We start from the raw sequence: 18,307 nt of genomic DNA, 5'->3' as shown, positions 1-18,307 counted from the left end.
AAGTTTCTTGATAAGACAAATAGTTTTCAAGATATATGTAAGTGAAAAACTGAAACAATCTCCATGTTTCTCTTAACTGCCGTAAGAGCACACGTCGGATTCATAGGGACTTTTTTTTGGGTCTTCACCAGACATCTTTAGTACGTGTGCCAAGTTTCAAAACTGTTGGATTTTGTTTGTGGTGAAAACCTTTATTAACTGGACTATGAATGATATGATTCTTACACCTAATGGCTTTAAAGTGAAATATCAAAACTGTTTATCAAAAATATATTGCTCTTTTATTTATCTTCACTCTCGTCATGTGTTCAGTATCCTACCTGTTTTCAATCCACTTACAATGTTTATCTTTATAACATCGGTTTCTTCTGTTTGTATATTGTGACAATTTTTATATTCTTCTTTTTTAACTTCAAAATATTTTCTTCTCGTAAGAAATGAAGAACACAAATGTTTGAGATTGCATCATTAAAAATAAACTCTTGAGTACCACAAAGTGTTATTATGCGACTTTTGTTCATAAATTGTATCTTTAATCTTTGAGATAATGTAGAAAATTGATAAGCCCACAAGTATTTAGATGAAGTTGTTACTTTTTGCTCAGGTTAATGGAAAATATTGCAAAGGAATAACTTACGGTCTCAAGCAATTTAGAATAAAATAAAATTAAAATCCTTTTAAAACAATTTTAATGAGTTCTAGCACTGAAATAAGAAAAGATACAATTTTCGATTTTTACAAGGTTGTTTTTCTTAGGTTTGATTTATAATAGTTTTTAAGTAGTTTTAATCTCGCAATATATAAAGAAAATATTCAGCGTATCCGAGCTTAGAAATGAGTTTTTAGCTTAAGTTTCCTTGAACATAAACCATTAAACATTTATTAAGGACACGTTTTATTTTCTAACCCCTAATTGGGATTTAGGGCATATAAATAATTAAACTTCTATAGCCTTACCCATAATAAACTCATTGACCCCATTAAATTTACGTACATATATAGATATTAATTACGCTTGGAAAATTAATACATCCTTTGTATTTATGTATATTTGTATATAACTTTATTATTTTAAATCTCCAATAGAATTAATGCGATATACTTAACAATATTGCACCCCAATCTAACTGAGTATAATCAATTTCGAATCAATTTAACGCGCTGAATTGTGAGGTTACAATAGCAATCTTCAAATGAATACGAAGCGCACGATAAATCAGGAACCGGATTTACCCTCAGCATGATTCCCGGTCTAACCAAAGAACCAAACTTCTGCTACGAGTACTCGTATAAAGCAACCTCTTTCTTGCTTCTCTAAATAACAGTTCCTAAACTCCATCCACCTCTCCCATGGGAATGAATCAATTCAAATAGTATTTTTCTCTACCGTTCCGATATATAGTATATATCGTCCTTGTTTGTTTCACAAGGATCTTTCGCGAGTTTTTGTTATGTTCAGAGTTCAGACACAGAGCAGTATATTGCCCACATCCTAAACCTAATGCTTCACTTCTAGTTTGCCTGCCTCTCCTTTGTAACATCGTACGTGGATTTTATTGCCTGCCAATATTTCTTTCCGCATTCGGCTCTTATCGTGTGAATATATTACCTAGGGAGGCGACCCACTACGACGACGATAACAACAAAGACGACGACGACGTTCCAATTAGGTCTTGGCTAAGGATTCACCACTGATTCAAATCGAGAAACATGGTGCCGTCGTTAAGTGAAAGGACAATAAGAACCTTAATTATTTTAAGAGTTATGACAGAGGGATAGCTGTACGACTTCCTTATGCACAGCTCACATAGCCATAGGCACAACTCTGTGGTGTGGTCTGGTCTTCAAACTTTAGCTTTGATTAATTTAATTACCAAGCCTTATACCAATTTCAAAAATTGATTGACCATAGATAATTAGTTCAGCTATAAGAAAGACGAAGGATCCAGCATTTTGAGTTGGCCCACGCCACTATATGGAAGAAAGCGTTCGGTATAGTATAGATCCTGCGGATGATGTCCAATCATAGCCACACAGTGCCTAATTAAAATCGCGATATAGTAATAAATACATTTTCTGGGGCGGCTATAGTTTAATTATGTTTATGTCGGGCTGTTGCTGGGTAAGAGGATAAAGAAAAGTGCGGCGCGCGGGATGTTGGCAGTGTTTAAATTAATTACATTTTGAGAGGAGGTATGTCTAGGAACTTTATTCTTAGCTACTCTATTAATTTGGATTTTAGTCTGGATTGAATCTTTGATTTTTGTTCTTTTTTGTATGGCCTACTTTGACTATGGCTATATGGATGTGAGTCCTGATTAGCTTTAAAATAAGCTGTATTGTTGGCCTTATAATCGATGATAAATGGTTCTATAAGCTACTTTGCACATTTATAATAGAAACATTATTTCAAAGCATAATACTGTAATTAGATATCAAGATAATTATGTATAGAAATTTGTAACAAAGCTTAATAGAGATATCTTTAATTTTGGAATATGAAACTTAAATGTTGTTGTTTAAGTGAAAGTAGACAAATTTTAAGGAAACCACAGTCTGTGTCTTTTGACTTATGACACTATAAGATAAATAAAACATATACATATGTGTTCTGGAATGGATTTATTATTACTATAATTTATTATGTCAACACTTTATTTTGTATTCATTTTTTTTTTTTTTTTCTAATTTTTTGTTTGGTTAATTTTTCATTTGTAAATTTTTAGTTTCATTTGCCAAACATTTCCAATAGTACCCTATGTTTGTATTGTAATCAGTATAATGCTCTTAATCCTTTTGTTTGTTTAAACTTTGGTGATAAGTTAATCTCTACAATTGCTTTACATTGTACCTCCGTTGCTGCAGAAGATTTCAATGTACTTTTGCATAAATTCGATCTCTTCTGCAATCAACCACCATCGAGATCACATCGATTTTTCATAGTCCACATTTTTGTCTTGGTCAATGTACAAAAGTAAAAAAAATAAAATTGTAATTGAATTTGAAATTTGAACAATTTTGTATTGCTGATCAAAGTTGGTCCTAACGAGCCGGATATTTTGTAAAATAAAAGAAAATTTGGTGATTTATGGTGGTTGTTGCAAATTTGGCTGAATTGGACATTGATACCAGGTAACATTGTATCAAATTTTTGGTGATTGCTGTTGCTGTTGTTTTGCTGGTTTTGCTGTTTGCTAGGCTGTTTAATAGAATTTTGCTGTTAGAGGAATCGAATGATAAAATCGTGTTAGATTTATTTATTGATTATTTAAGATGAATTTGTTGAAGCAATCTCGGGGTCATTTAAAAGGTGCTATAACACGTGCACATACGTATATTTTGGAAATGGTCGATGCCGACATCGATAGTTTAAAAACTCGGTTAGAACGTTTGGAAGAAGCGTGGAAGGGGTTTTGTGCGAATCAAAACGAACTTTTTCAATATGCGGAGGTTGAGGGGTACGTTGACCCTGAAATTGACTTTGAAACAACCGAAGCAAAATATATCGAGGCAAAAAGTGCGTTTATGAAAGCCATTCGGAACAATCAACCTACCCTTCTACCGCCAATCCCAGTGGGTGTTCCTTCGAAGGCTTCCGCGGAAATCGAACTTCCGAAATTTAAAATATCTCCGTTTTCTGGTGACTATCGCGAATGGCCGGAATTTCGCGACATGTTCTTGGGAAGCGTTGATTGCAAGGAAAAACTTCCGGGTGCCCAAAAAATGCGTTATCTAAAATCATTTTTGATTGGTGATGCCTCAAAATTATTAAACGGTATCGAAATTGCAGACTCTAACTATGAGCAAGCGTGGGATAAGCTCGAACGTCGGTACAATAAGCCGTTATGTATTATTAACGCGTATATTGAAAGCTTTTTAAAAATGCCAACGGTGCTTTCCGCGGATAGTGGACATTTGCGTCAGTTAGCGGACAAATCTGATGAGGTTATTCGCGGTTTAAAAGCTATGAATTCCGAAGGTAGAGATCCTTGGCTCATTTATTTGATCCTCGATAAAACAGACTTAGAAACGCGGAAGGCTTGGGCACTTCATGTTAATAATTCGGAAACCGTGACGGTTCAAGATCTTATCGATTTTTTGGAGGAAAGATGCGATGCCTTAGAAGCATGTGAAACTAAACGTGAAAAAGATACGAAAACTCGCTTGAATAAACAATTGACGCGTCCTGGTCTCGCTTCAGGTAGTGGCTCGAAAAATATTAAAAGCCTTGCAATTTCAAATCCGTCGTGTCCCATGTGTAAAGAAAGCCATGTTCTTCCACAATGCCCTCAATTTCTCACGTTGTCTATTACGTCTCGTCGCAATTATGCTAGGGATCAGAAATTGTGCTACAGTTGCTTAGGAAGCAGCCATTCCGCTTCGAGATGTCGTTCAAAGACCCGCTGTCCTCATTGCTCTGTTCGTCATCATGTCTTATTGCATTTAGATTCGTCAGGTAATCAAACTAGCAGTCTGAACACAGTACCACCTTCGCCTTCTAATACGGCTGCGATTGTTAGTAATCATTCACAAAATGAAATTCGTCCAATTGGTGTTTTGCCCACTGTTGTTGTGCAGGTCGTGGATGCGTTAGGTAAAACTCAACGTTGTCGCATGCTGCTGGACACAGGATCTCAAGCTTCATTTGTCACAGAAAGTTTAGTGAAACGATTAGGTCTTCGTCGTCGTCACGCTCGTCTTCCGATATCTGGTATATCTTTCGTTGAAGCTGGTGTTACCCAAGGAGCTGTGAGCCTTAAGCTTAGCTCTTGTATGGATTCAAACGAATTGGAAGTTGAAGCCTTCATTTTAAAACGAATAACTTCAAAAACCCCTCTATTGCCTTTTGATTTTGATAGAACCTTGTTCTTGGATGATTTGCAGTTGGCTGACCCAGGTTTCAACACGCCAGGTCCTATTGATGTGTTGTTAGGATCTGACAAAGCTTGGAGCATTTTGCGTGACGGTCGTCGCAACGATGGAGCCGGTAATTTGGTTGCTCACAACACTATTTTTGGGTGGGTAGTAACCGGAAGTATTCCAGACAAGGAAATCGTTGCGTTTCATATAGGGGTGGAAGAGGACGTTGATTTTCAAATGAAATGGTTTTGGGAAATTGAAGAGGTACTTCAAAATAATTATTCTTTGGATTCTGGCGACTTTGCTGATACTCACTTTATTGAAACTTTCTCTCGTGCGCCTGATAACAAATACATTGTTGAGTTACCTTTTCGTCACAAGGATATAGTTTTTGGTAATACTCTTTCTGGAGCATTGTCCAGGTTATTTGCAATGGAACGGCGTTTCGCTCGGCAAGATGATCTTCGTTTAGAATACTCTCGTTTTATGAAAGCTTACCAGGATCTAGGGCACATGGAACGTATTCCTGAACACGAGATAGAACCTTCTTCTGGGAAGACCTTCTACTTGCCACATCATGCTGTTGTCACAAACAAGCTAAGGGTAGTTTTTGACGGATCTCATAAGGACGGAAAGGGTAACAGCTTGAATGAGATGCTGCACACAGGGCCTCCACTCCAGCGTAACCTAATAAATGTTTGTTTAAGGTTTAGAATTCATAAGTATGTTTTTTGCTCCGACATTGTTAAAATGTTCCGACAAATTTGGATTGATACCAAACATCGGGATTTTCAACGAATTGTGTGGCGAGAAAATCCGGATCAGCCTGTTGAACATTATAGGCTTCGTACCGTCACTTACGGCACTTCACCAGCTCCATTTCTGTCGATGCGTGTTCTAAAACAAATCGCTTTAGATTACTCCAATCAATTCCCTATTGCTTCGCATTCCATTTTGCATGATTTTTATGTTGATGACATCATGACAGGGTCGGATTCAGTGGCAGGAATTTTGGAGTTGAAAAGGGAGTTGATTGAACTTTTGTCTTGTGGAGGTTTGCGGTTGAGCAAATGGAGCTCAAATTGTTGGCTGGTTTTGAAAGGTTTGGATTCAGAACCTACCATTTCTCTTGATTTGGATAGTCGTGAAAATTGGACGAAAGTTCTCGGATTAGTTTGGAATCCTCATCGTGATGTTTTCACTTTCAAAATTTCGTTAGAGAAGGAATCGTCGTTGGCACCCACTAAGCGAATGATGTTGTCAGAGATTTCAAAAATCTTTGACCCTTTGGGTTTCCTGGCTCCTGCCACCATTTTGTTAAAAATGCTGTTTCAGGAGTTATGGGTGCATAAAACGAAGATCGGATGGGATGATCCACTGCCAACTGAAGTAGCTGACAAATGGATTTGCTACCGAAACGATTTTCTCTACTTCGAAAAGATCGAGATTTTGAGGAGGTGCACTTTGAATTCGAAGCGTTTTGACTTGATAGGATTTTCAGATGCATCCGAGAAAGCGTACTCCGCGGTTGTTTACGCTCGAAGCGTGGCTGAAAATGGGAAAATCGAGGTTCAACTGGTTGCTGCTAAGACTCGCGTATCCCCTGTTAAACAGCTTACAATTCCTCGCCTAGAACTTTGTGGGGCTCTCTTGTTAAGTCGTTTGATTGAATTGGTTCGTGCTTCGTTGGACGTCAGACCCGTCAACACTTTTGTATTTTGTGATTCCCAAATCGTATTAGCGTGGCTTTCTTCGCCCCCTCGTCGTTGGAATACTTTTGTTGCGAATCGTACTTCACAGATTCTTGATGTTCTTCCCCGTTCTGATTGGAACCATGTTCGGTCTGAAGAAAACCCAGCTGATTGTGCATCGAGAGGTGTCGAGCCCAAAAAGTTGTTGCAGTTGGGAATTTGGTGGAAAGGTCCTGATTGGATTTCAATGGATTTTGAGTCTTGGCCGAGATCTGCAGGAAAGGTGGAAATAGATGAGGTGCCTGAAGGTAGGAAAGAAGTTGTGGTTGCAAATTTGTTGTGTGTGCAGGAGAATCTCATAGACAAACTAGGGACTCGAGTCTCTTCGTGGTCCTGAGCCATTCAAATTGTAGCAGTTTTCGTCCGTCGTGCTAGAAATAATCAACTTCCTCCAGAAGAACGAGTTAAAGGTCATTTGCGCTCATCAGAGCTGCTTTATGCAAAGCAGAAATGTCTTCTATGGGCTCAACAGGACGAATTCGGAGATGAAATAAAGGCATTGAAAGTTGAGAAGTGTGTGTCTAATACCTCCAAACTCAGTCCATTGTCACCGTTTCTGGATGAAAACGGGTTACTTCGTGTTGGGGGCAGAATTTCAAAAGCCGTTGACGTCCCTTTCAGTCTAAAGCACCCTCTTATCCTGCCAAAAGGTCATCCGGTTTCCAGGTTGATTCTTAGGGATGCTCATGTAAGATTCCTTCACGCAGGTGTATCAGAGCTTTTTTCATTGGTGAGGCAGGAGTTTTGGATTCTTGGAAGCAGAAACCTGATACGAAAAGTTGTTCACGATTGCATAGAATGTTTTCGCCAACGTCAAGCCACGTCATCGCAGCTCATGGGAAACTTGCCTTCTTCGAGACTTTCACCATCTTTTGCCTTCGATCGAACCGGTTGCGATTATGCTGGACCAATCACTCTTCGCCTATCCAGAGGAAGAAAACCCAAGTTCGTGAAAGGATACTTTGCGCTGTTTATTTGCATGGCAACAAAGGCTGTGCACTTGGAAGTCGTCAGCGATCTATCCACAGATGCATTCTTGGCGGCATTAAGGCGATTTATCGCTAGAAGAGGAAAATGCAGCGTCATCTACTCAGACAATGGCACCAATTTCCAGGGAGCTTCAAGAACATTGTCAGAATGGTATGCGTTGGTACGATCCGAGGAACATAATCACCGCATTTCGACAACATTGGCAGCTGAAAGCATAAAATGGGAGTTTATTCCTCCACAAAGTCTTCATTTTGGAGGTATTTGGGAAGCGGGGGTTAAAAGTGTGAAACAGCACCTTAGAAGAGTTGTAGGGAATACTATTCTGACCTTTGAAGAGTTGTCCACCTTGCTGTGTCAAATTGAGGCCATATTAAACTCTAGGCCCCTTTGTTCTGTCTCTGACTCAGATTTGAACCCATTAACACCCTCTCATTTACTTATAGGTAGACCATATACTGCAATACCAGAGCCCAGCTGTTTAGAGATTCCACTTAATAGACTTGGACGATGGCAGCTTATTCAAAATATGGCCCAAGGCTTTTGGCGTCGTTGGCATTTGGACTATCTAACATCGCTACAACAACGCCCTAAATGGCAAAAGCGAACCAAGAATTTTGAAGTTGGTGATCTGGTCGTCGTCAAAGAGCCCAATATGCCACCATCAAAATGGGCACTAGGACGAGTTGAGAAACTTCATCCAGGAGAGGACGATTTAGTACGAGTGGTGTCTATTCGCACCAAAAATGGCATTTTCAAACGATCTATAACAAAATTGGCTCTTTTACCATGTTCCTGAAATTCCTTCAGGGGGCGGCGGCGTGTTCTGGAATGGATTTATTATTACTATAATTTATTATGTCAACACTTTATTTTGTATTCATTTTTTTTTTTTTTTTTTTTCTAATTTTTTGTTTGGTTAATTTTTCATTTGTAAATTTTTAGTTTCATTTGCCAAACATTTCCAATAATACCCTATGTTTGTATTGTAATCAGTATAATGCTCTTAATCCTTTTGTTTGTTTAAACTTTGGTGATAAGTTAATCTCTACAATTGCTTTACATTGTACCTCCGTTGCTGCAGAAGATTTCAATGTACTTTTGCATAAATTCGATCTCTTCTGCAATCAACCACCATCGAGATCACATCGATTTTTCATAGTCCGCATTTTTGTCTTGGTCAATGTACAAAAGTAAAAAAAATAAAATTGTAATTGAGTTTGAAATTTGAACAATTTTGTATTGCTGATCAATTTGTATTTGCGTATTTCATAAGGGAATTCAACAACCCAAAAAGTTGAAAGATTGTATTCAAAATAGACTTTGAATTTTTTCATGGAATTGGTTGGTTTCCAATAGACCCGTAGACATGATTAAAATATAGATTTTATAACCTCCTTGAAGTTAATTTTCTCTTACACTGAGATCAATTGTATGGGCAACATTTTAAAAAAGAGGCTGGGATGCTACCCACACTGATAACTTCCCATCCCGTCTGTCGATTTGTCTTGCTTAAAAGTTTGTCTATATATGTGCTAGTATCGATTTTACCAAAGGGGATTGCTCATTTTATAAGGGACATCCGGCCCGGAGTGTACACCAATGAAATTGGTATCAAATTAAAGGTTGTTTTAAGCCGGATATATCTGCAAAAATGTTTTGTCGATAACTCATGGGAGATCCGAGATATTTGAGATTGAAGTTCGAAATGTCAAACCATTAAAAATCAGCACTTTTTCGACATAAATGCTAATATCTTTGGATATAGAAAAGCTAGGAAAATCAAAAAGGTATTAAAATAAAGGTGTCAAAAATATCTTTCAAATGAAACAAAAATTACATTTCTATAATTTATATATTTTGAGTTATTTTTAATCAAACCTTTGAATAACAGCATTTTTAGGCAAACTTTTGTACAATAATATCTTTTAAAATTCAATTATGATATTAATTTTTTTGGCACCAATTAGTAGCTTAGTTCACAACCTTTATTTTCATATATAATTTTTTAGAGTTTCTTCAACAATTTATTCATTTTGACAATAATAATTCAAAAATATGCTCCCAAAATACAAAAAAATCTTATACCTAACACTATAATATTAGAAGAGTAGCATGTGACCGGTATAAGCTTAACATACAGGAAAGAGTTAACCACTCACGCTATTAAATATCTGTCAATAAGTTTTTGTCCGTTATATTTTTTGGTTTAATGCAGTTGATATTTGGTTTTTTGATGTGATTTCTTCTTAAAATATGTTTTTTTGACAAAAATGGATTACGATTCAACTTTTAATGAAAATCCAAGTAACGTAAATAGTTCCCAAGTGCAAAGAAACGAACCTAGCTCGGGTGTGGGAAATCGAAGACAGGTATGCGTTAATTCCCAAAGGTCAATTCTACGTTTTAGATCGCATATGCTTTCATCAAATAATGAGAGACAAGTTGGAATAAGGAACATCGTTATTGAATGGGTAGCTCCTCTTCAGGTAAAATTAATAAAAATAGAAGACTCGTTATTTTGTGAAATAGCTTTTATTTCCATGCATTTTCTTAAAGGTGCATAATTCAGATCGAATTTGCCATAGATGTTGGGTGCGCGCTGACAGAATTTCAGGTCATGCTCCAATGATTGTAAATGCAGCGCAACCCGAATGCATATTTTTGAATTATTATATTCAAAATGAATAAATTGTTGAAGAAACTCTAAAAAATTATATATGAAAATAAAGGTTGTGAACTAAGCTACTTATTGGTGCCAAAAAAATTAATATCATAATTGAATTTTAAAAGATATTATTGTACAAAAGTTTGCCTAAAAAATTCTGTTATTCAAAGGTTTGATTAAAAATAACTCAAAATATATAAATTATAGAAATGTAATTTTTGTTTCATTTGAAAGATATTTTTGACACTTTTATTTTTGTACGATCAAACAACTTTGACCGTCAACCTGGGAACTCTATTTTGTCTTTTCTATGAAAAAGATAGGTAGATCCTGGTTGAGATAAATTAAGCGAAATTACTTTAGATCCTATAACTTTTAAATTACTATATTATAGCCGATATACTATAAAAGCGAAACTATAAACTTGTAGCGAACGACGAAATGAAAATGCAGCGATTTTTCCCCTAAGGGTTTTTGAACAAGAAAAGAGCGTTTATTAAAGTTGAAAGCTTCTATTTATACATACATTTTATTGCAGATTTTTAGAGAGAGAAATTACGTTATTTTTAAGTAACATTTTTAAGGCGAATTCAACAATAAGTTATTATGGCGAATGGTATAAATGAAGCGCCAAATTCAAAAATAAATGTAATAAAAGTAGTAGAATTTATTCAATTTAAGAGTAAGTTAATTATTCAAAATTTAATTCAAAAATAAAGTAATTTATGATGATTTGAGCTCCAACATTCCGCCCCCTTTGAAAGGATCACCTTTCAAGACGGAATCGCCGCCAATTTGCGAATAGGTCTTCGAAATGTTCCTCGTTGAGTTTTAACATCGGCGACTCTTACTCGCCCATCAGGACCTTCGATGACTTTGGTGACTCTTCCCAAGAGCCATTTTTGGGGTGGTAAATTGTCTTCGTGAATGATGACCAAGCTGCCGATAGCGATATTTGGACTTGATGTTGTCCACTTTCCACGACCTTGCAGTTCAGTGACGTACTCGTTGGACCATCGCTTCCAGAAATGAGTTTTGACAGCGTTAATTCGCCGCCACCTTTCGAGATAGCTTATGTCGGATACCTCAGTCAATAGTTCGGGAATCGCCTTGAGAGAGGACCCGATCAGGAGATGTGCTGGTGTTAGGGCTTCGAAGTCGTTTGGATCTGTTGACATAGAAGTAATAGGCCTCGAATTCATGATGGCCTCAATCTCGACAAGTGCAGTTGACAGCTCTTCGAATGACAATTTGGCGTTTCCAAGGCTGCGATACAAATGACCCTTAGCGACTTTAACTGCAGCTTCCCAAATTCCACCAAAATTGGGTGCCCTGGGGGGTATAAAATGAAAATTTATATTGGAATTAGTACAATAATTAATGAGATTTTCTTGGTTGGATTTTTTGAACAACATATCTCGCAACTCGCTTAGTTTTGACTGTGCGCCAACAAAATTTGTCGCGTTGTCACAGTGGATGTCTTTGGGAATACCTCTACGACCTATCATTCTTTTTAATGCTCCTATAAAAGCGTCTGCTGAAAGGTCTGATACAGCTTCTAAGTGAACCGCTTTCGAAGCGAAGCAGACAAAAACTGCCACATAGGTTTTATAAGGCACCTTCCCCCTAATTTTGTAGTATGTGTAAATAGGACCACAGAAATCAACCCCACAGCATAAAAATGGACGTGAAGATGTTAATCTTTCTGCAGGCAAATCTCCCATTACTTGGTCATATAACTTCGGTCGATATCTTGCACAATGAGTGCACCTTCGAATAACGCTGCGTGCCAACTGTCGAACATTGATGATCCAAAATCTTTGTCTCGTTAGCGCCACAAGAGCCTTTGGACCTGCATGGTAGTTAGAATAGTGCAAATGTCGAATAAGTTCTTTGCTGAAATTGCAATCTTTTGGAAGCAACATCGGATGTTTGTTTTCCTCTGGAATGTCAGCATGTTTCAATCTGCCACCTACTCTCAACAACAAAAGACCATTTCTGTCCTCGATAAAAGGACATAACCATTTTGTCGATCCTTGAAGTTTTGAGTTTGATTTTACTGCCTGGATCTCCTTCGCAAAATACTCCATTTGTATGACATTAACTATGGTGAGTAACGAATAATCTAACTCCCCAGCTGTAAGGTATCGACCTGGGAATGGAATCCTCAGTAATCGTAAATTGAGATATCTTTTTACGTAAGCAAAGATTCTCAAAACTTTGGTGTACGAGCTAACCTTTTCAATTAAATTGAGATAATAGTTTTTGTCTTTTTGACAAACTAAAACAGTTTTCCTGTGTTCTAGCAATAAATCTTCTGGAGGAGGAGAAGCTCCTAATGAACATGGCCACCTTTCTTCATCCTCGATCAAGAAATCTGGACCCCTGAACCAAATTGAACTTTTAAGCTCTTCCGCTGTACATCCTCGAGAAACTATATCTGCTGGATTGTCAGAAGTTGGAACATGTTTCCAGACCACCTCCTTTGTTGTGTCCTGGATTTCAGCTACTCTATTACCAACGAAAGTATTTAGCTTCGAAGAATGTGTGGATATCCAGTGCAGAACTATTGACGAATCAGTCCAAAAGTAAGTTTCATTGTAGTGCTTGACGATGACCCTTTGTATTGTTACCCAAAGTTTGGATAAGAGATGTGCTGCGCAGAGCTCTAGGCGGGGAAGTGTTCTCTTCTTTGCAGGAGCAACTCTGGATTTGGCGACTAAAAGTTTCACTCCTACGGACCCACTATTGTCAATGCTCCGCAGATAAATGCAGCAGCCATACCCTTTCATAGATGCGTCTGCGAACCCATGTATCTGGAATCTGATATTGTTTTCTAGAAAAACGTATCGAGGAATTGGAAGATTTTGAATTGAGTTGAGATCTGTCATGAATTGACGCCACTCTGTCTCGAGATTTGGAGAAATATTTTCGTCCCAATCGAATTTTTCTATCCAAAGCTGTTGTAGCAGTATCTTAGCCCGGATAATTATTGGACTAAGCAAGCCCATTGGATCAAAAAGAGACGACGAAAGCGAGAGAATAGATCTTTTTGTGTATTTTGTATAGACCCGATTAGGTTTGTATGAAAAAATGAATTCATCAGCATGAGGGTTCCAAGAAATACCTAACGTACTGGTGAGATTGGATTCAGTCAATTTGATGTCCTTTGGTGTAGCTTCTTCAATTAAAGCGATATGATTGCTGTTCCACTTCGAAAGTTCTAAGCCAGCTGTACTCAAAATTGAAACGACTTCATTCCGTTTTTGACAAAGAGTATCCAAGTCGTCTGCCCCAGTTAGCATGTCATCAACGTAAAAGTCCGACTTAAGAACAGCAGCACCTTGACTAAAACGTTCGACGTTAATTTCAGCCAAATACTGAAGACAGCGAATTGCTAAAAAGGGTGCAGATGATGTGCCGTAAGTTATGGTATTGAGCTGGTAAGTTTGTATTGGGGTATGTTCGTTTTCTCTCCATAAGATGAATTGGAATTTCCTATCCGATGGATGCACAAGGAATTGCCTATACATCTTAACGATATCTGCAGTTAGCGCGTATCGATAAAGTCTAAAACGTAGCAAAATAATCAAAAGCTCATCCTGTATAGTAGGACCCACCATTAGTATTCCATTTAAAGAAATTTGTGATGATGTGCGGCAAGATGCGTCGAAGACTACACGTAACTTTGTTGATACGCTATCAGGCCTTAATACATATTGATGCGGAAGATAATAATGATCTTCATCAAGGTTTGGATTGGGAACTAGAGACATGTGACCTAAACGTTCGTATTCTTTTAAGAAATCAGAATATTGACTTTTTATTGATGCATTTTTGGATAACCTACGCTCAAGCGACAAAAATCTTCTAAAAGCAATATCGTAAGAGCCTCCAAGACAGCTAGGATGTTTTTTGAAAGGTAGTTGTACCATAAGCCGACCGCTAGGAAGCACCTTAATTGTGTCTATGAAATGCTTTTCGCATTCATTCTGCTCTTCAGACCATATTGACCGTAGACCTTGAATTTCTTCAAATTCAAAGAATTTTTCAAAATATTTATCAAGACCAACTTCAAGTGTATTGGCTACGCACGATGCTTTCTTTGTAGTGTTGTATTTTGATTTGTATCTTCCAGATACAATCCATCCTAATGCAGTTTGTTGCAATGATGGAAGACCCTCTCCGAGTTTTATCTGACCTGATTCTAATAAATCGAAGAAAGCTTCAGCCCCTAATAATAAATCGATTTGTGACGGTTGATTAAAATTCTCATCAGCAAGCTCTAAATTAGAAGGTAGATTCCAACTGCTTACATTGAGAGATGCTTCAGGCTGATACCCAGTGATGGAAGGTGCAACTAAAAACTCGAGAGAAATTTCAAAGTTGCTATATCGTGAACGGATTGTTGATTGAGTTTGATATTTTATTTTTGTTTCAGTCACTCCTATTCCGACGATGTCAACATTCTTACGATGTTTCCTTAGACCAAGTGAATTGGCGAACTTTTCATTAATAAAATTGACTTGTGAACCAGAATCTAGTAGAACCCTACCGAGTTGAAAGCCTTCCGATGAGTCCTTGATAAGAACTAATGCTGTTGCTAAAATAACTTGTGCTTCAGGAACTTGCTCTTTTTCCATTGCGGAATGAGTTGCAGCTGATGTGCTTTGACCAGATGTATCTGAGGGAGGATTAATACCAGAATTGGTGTCTGCAGGTTGAGTCCTATGCAAAAGGCTATGATGTGCTTGTTTGCAAGTCTTGCACTTATAAGACGATGGACATCTTAATACACTATGACCCTTCCCTAAACAATTCAGACACAAGCCTAGTTTTTTGGTTTTCCAAAATCTATCCATAACCGAAAGCTCAAGAAATTTTTTACAATTTGTAATTGAATGGTTAAGGTCTCGACATAAGATACAGGATCGTTGGTTTGCAGCAAGCGAAGTTTGTGGGCGATGAGGATTTACTATTGTTGGCTTTGTTGATGAATGTTTGTTGAATGTCTTCACGCATTGTTCCGAACAAATCTGCTTGCTATCTCTTGCTTCCAAATATTGGCACCGTTTATTGAGTATGCTTGCACAATCCTTCCAATCCGGCAACTTCTTATAGTCCAGTTGTTCATCCCACTTCGATTGTGTATCTGTGTCAACCTTCGACATCGCAATATGAATTATTATTGCGTTACAAATATTCTCATGCGATCCTATAGAAAGTAGCGAACTAATCAACGCCGAAATATTGTCTACCAAGCTCCGTAGAGAAACAGAAGAAGCTTTTTGAACCTTAGGTAATTCGATCAGCTGTGAGATATATTCTAAGAAAATGAGGCAATCATTATCATAGCGCTCTTTCAAACTAAGAAGTGCCTTGGGATAATTGGCTTCCGTGACTTGAAAAGCCTTAACTGTGCCAAGAGCTTGATCACTCAAACAAGAAAGCAAGTAATTAAATTTTTCTATTTTTGTCAAACTTAAATCATTTTCTACCAAATTGTTGTACGAATTTATAAAATTTTTATAGTCTGAATATCTTCCACTAAACTTTGGTAAACGTTGTTTTGGAAGATGACTAATTGTATGTGGGACAGTAGAAACTGTCATGTCTGCGATACTACTTCGTCTACCAGTACCCAAAAGCGAAAGAATTTTAGTTTTTGCGGTGATGTACAAATCTTCTATTTCACCTCTACTAGTATCTGTTGGTAATAAAACTTCTATTTTGGTTTGATATGCTAATATTTGTTTAAAATACGACTCCAAAATTCCTAGACGACATTCAAGTTCAGTTGAAGTTAGGGCGTTAGAATTGGATTCCACGATATTCTTTATCCGAGATATACTTCCTTTAGTAGAAGCTCGTTGTTGTTTTAATTCATCAAGTGTTGGTTCAGCCATTTTAGATTTTTAATTTTCTATTATTCTTTAAACAGCGACAGTAAAAACAAAAACGATTATAATTTATTGAAAATTCAATTAAATTTATTCAACAAATCAAAAATGCTAGGTGGCAACCCTGTTGTAAAGAATAAAATTTCCCAACAAAAAACTGTCCCAACAAATAAAATCTCACGGCGAGTTGAATTCAAAGATAGATTGTGAGAATTGAGATTAATCCAAAATCCAATTTTAACAAGCGAATTTATTCTGTACTAAGAATTTCTTTTCAAAGCATTGAAGGTTAAACCTACGAAAAGGCAAAAGTTGTTTAATGCATTTCAACGACAAAAAAATGCTATTCAAAAAAGCTCTATCAGTGAATTGATCATGAAGCAAAAATCTCCCCCGACGACGACGATGATGGCGATGATGACGATGATGACAACGTTGACGACCTGGGTGATGATGTATTGGCGAAATGAAGATCGATGCACTGATATCAAGTTGAAATCGAATCAGGTGTGTATACCATGGAGATGTTATGTGGCTACGATAAGAGAGTACGAGCGAATAGAGCAAAGCGATAAATGAAATCAATGATGTTGTGTGCCGAAATGTTGATCTGTGCACTGAAATCGAAATCAGGTGTGTATACTATGGATCCTATTTGTGGATTGTAAGTAACGAGAGAACGAGCGAATAGAGCGAAACGATATTATGCAATGGTGTGGTGAGTGCGTCAATGGGTTAGTTTTCGAAAATATGTTGGAAACGAAAGCTTTTTAATATTGTGTGAATGTGTGTGTGTGTTTCGCCCAAAAGTGGATCGTATTTACACTTTTGTGGATTTTATCAATTTTTACGTGATGAAAGCACCATAAATTATGCGGATGCTGATTATGGTTAGCGAATGAATTTATGTTCGATATATGTTATTTAGTTTATGTAGTTTTATATTTAAATATTTATGAAATTTATTTATAAAGCAGGATATGTTGTTCATAGTTTTATTTAAATATAGTTAGAATATATTTTATGTATGTATATAGTTTAGATATATATATAATGTACATTTGAAGATTTAGGTAATAGCAAGTTAATGGTCTTTTTTGTATGTCGAATGTGCGTTTTTTTTTTTTTTTTTGTATTTAGCTTTTATGTTGTAATTAGCTTTAAAATTATGAATTATGATGCTGGAACAACGCACATTTGAATAAAATTCAGACCGGACATACCTGGGTGGGAATTTTTATACTTATTTCCCACAATTTTCTCTGGCTTTTTAACCTGCTGGTTCGTCTTCTTCTGGGATGATTGATGAGAGTTTTCTCCTTGGATTTTGTTCTCCTTTCTCCTGGATTTTAGCACCAACACCATGCACTCGCGACACGAAACCGATAGCGCGACGTAACCGATGAAATTTTCACTTTTAATGCACTAATTTATAGTTTTTTGATTAAGTTTATAGTTTTTATAGTCACTTTTAGTGCAAGATATATATAAGTTTTCACACAGAATTTATTTCTTTTTAAATTTTGTATAGGAATTTATGTGGATTACCACTTTAAACACGTTGGGCGCCAAAAATGTACGATCAAACAACTTTGACCGTCAACCTGGGAACTCTATTTTGTCTTTTCTATGAAAAAGATAGGTAGATCCTGGTTGAGATAAATTAAGCGAAATTACTTTAGATCCTATAACTTTTAAATTACTATATTATAGCCGATATACTATAAAAGCGAAACTATAAACTTGTAGCGAACGACGAAATGAAAATGCAGCGATTTTTCCCCTAAGGGTTTTTGAACAAGAAAAGAGCGTTTATTAAAGTTGAAAGCTTCTATTTATACATACATTTTATTGCAGATTTTTAGAGAGAGAAATTACGTTATTTTTAAGTAACATTTTTAAGGCGAATTCAACAATAAGTTATTATGGCGAATGGTATAAATGAAGCGCCAAATTCAAAAATAAATGTAATAAAAGTAGTAGAATTTATTCAATTTAAGAGTAAGTTAATTATTCAAAATTTAATTCAAAAATAAAGTAATTTATGATGATTTGAGCTCCAACAATTTTAATACCTTTTTGATTTTCCTAGCTTTTCTATATCCAAAGATATTAGCATTTATGTCGAAAAAGTGCTGATT

At 36.6% G+C, this 18,307-nt stretch overlaps 2 protein-coding genes across 2 annotated transcripts; one reads left to right on the top strand and one right to left on the bottom strand.

Moving 5' to 3' along the window:
* Positions 1–3,273: 3,273 nt before the first annotated feature.
* On the top strand, positions 3,274–8,397 carry LOC129943083 (uncharacterized). The gene is made up of 2 exons (XM_056052302.1): positions 3,274–6,859; positions 6,965–8,397. Exons 1-2 carry the CDS (start codon positions 3,274–3,276, stop codon positions 8,395–8,397), a joined length of 5,019 nt encoding a protein of 1,672 aa, XP_055908277.1.
* A 2,642-nt stretch (positions 8,398–11,039) lies between these two features.
* LOC129943079 (uncharacterized) lies at positions 11,040–16,172 on the bottom strand. Its single transcript, XM_056052298.1, has one exon. It carries the CDS (start codon positions 16,170–16,172, stop codon positions 11,040–11,042), a length of 5,133 nt encoding a protein of 1,710 aa, XP_055908273.1.
* Positions 16,173–18,307: the final 2,135 nt, after the last annotated feature.

Source organism: Eupeodes corollae, chromosome 1 (assembly GCF_945859685.1).
Source record: "Eupeodes corollae chromosome 1, idEupCoro1.1, whole genome shotgun sequence".
In the NCBI taxonomy this organism is placed as follows: Eukaryota; Metazoa; Arthropoda; class Insecta; order Diptera; family Syrphidae; genus Eupeodes; species Eupeodes corollae.
This window is presented reverse-complemented; position numbering and strand designations above follow the sequence as displayed.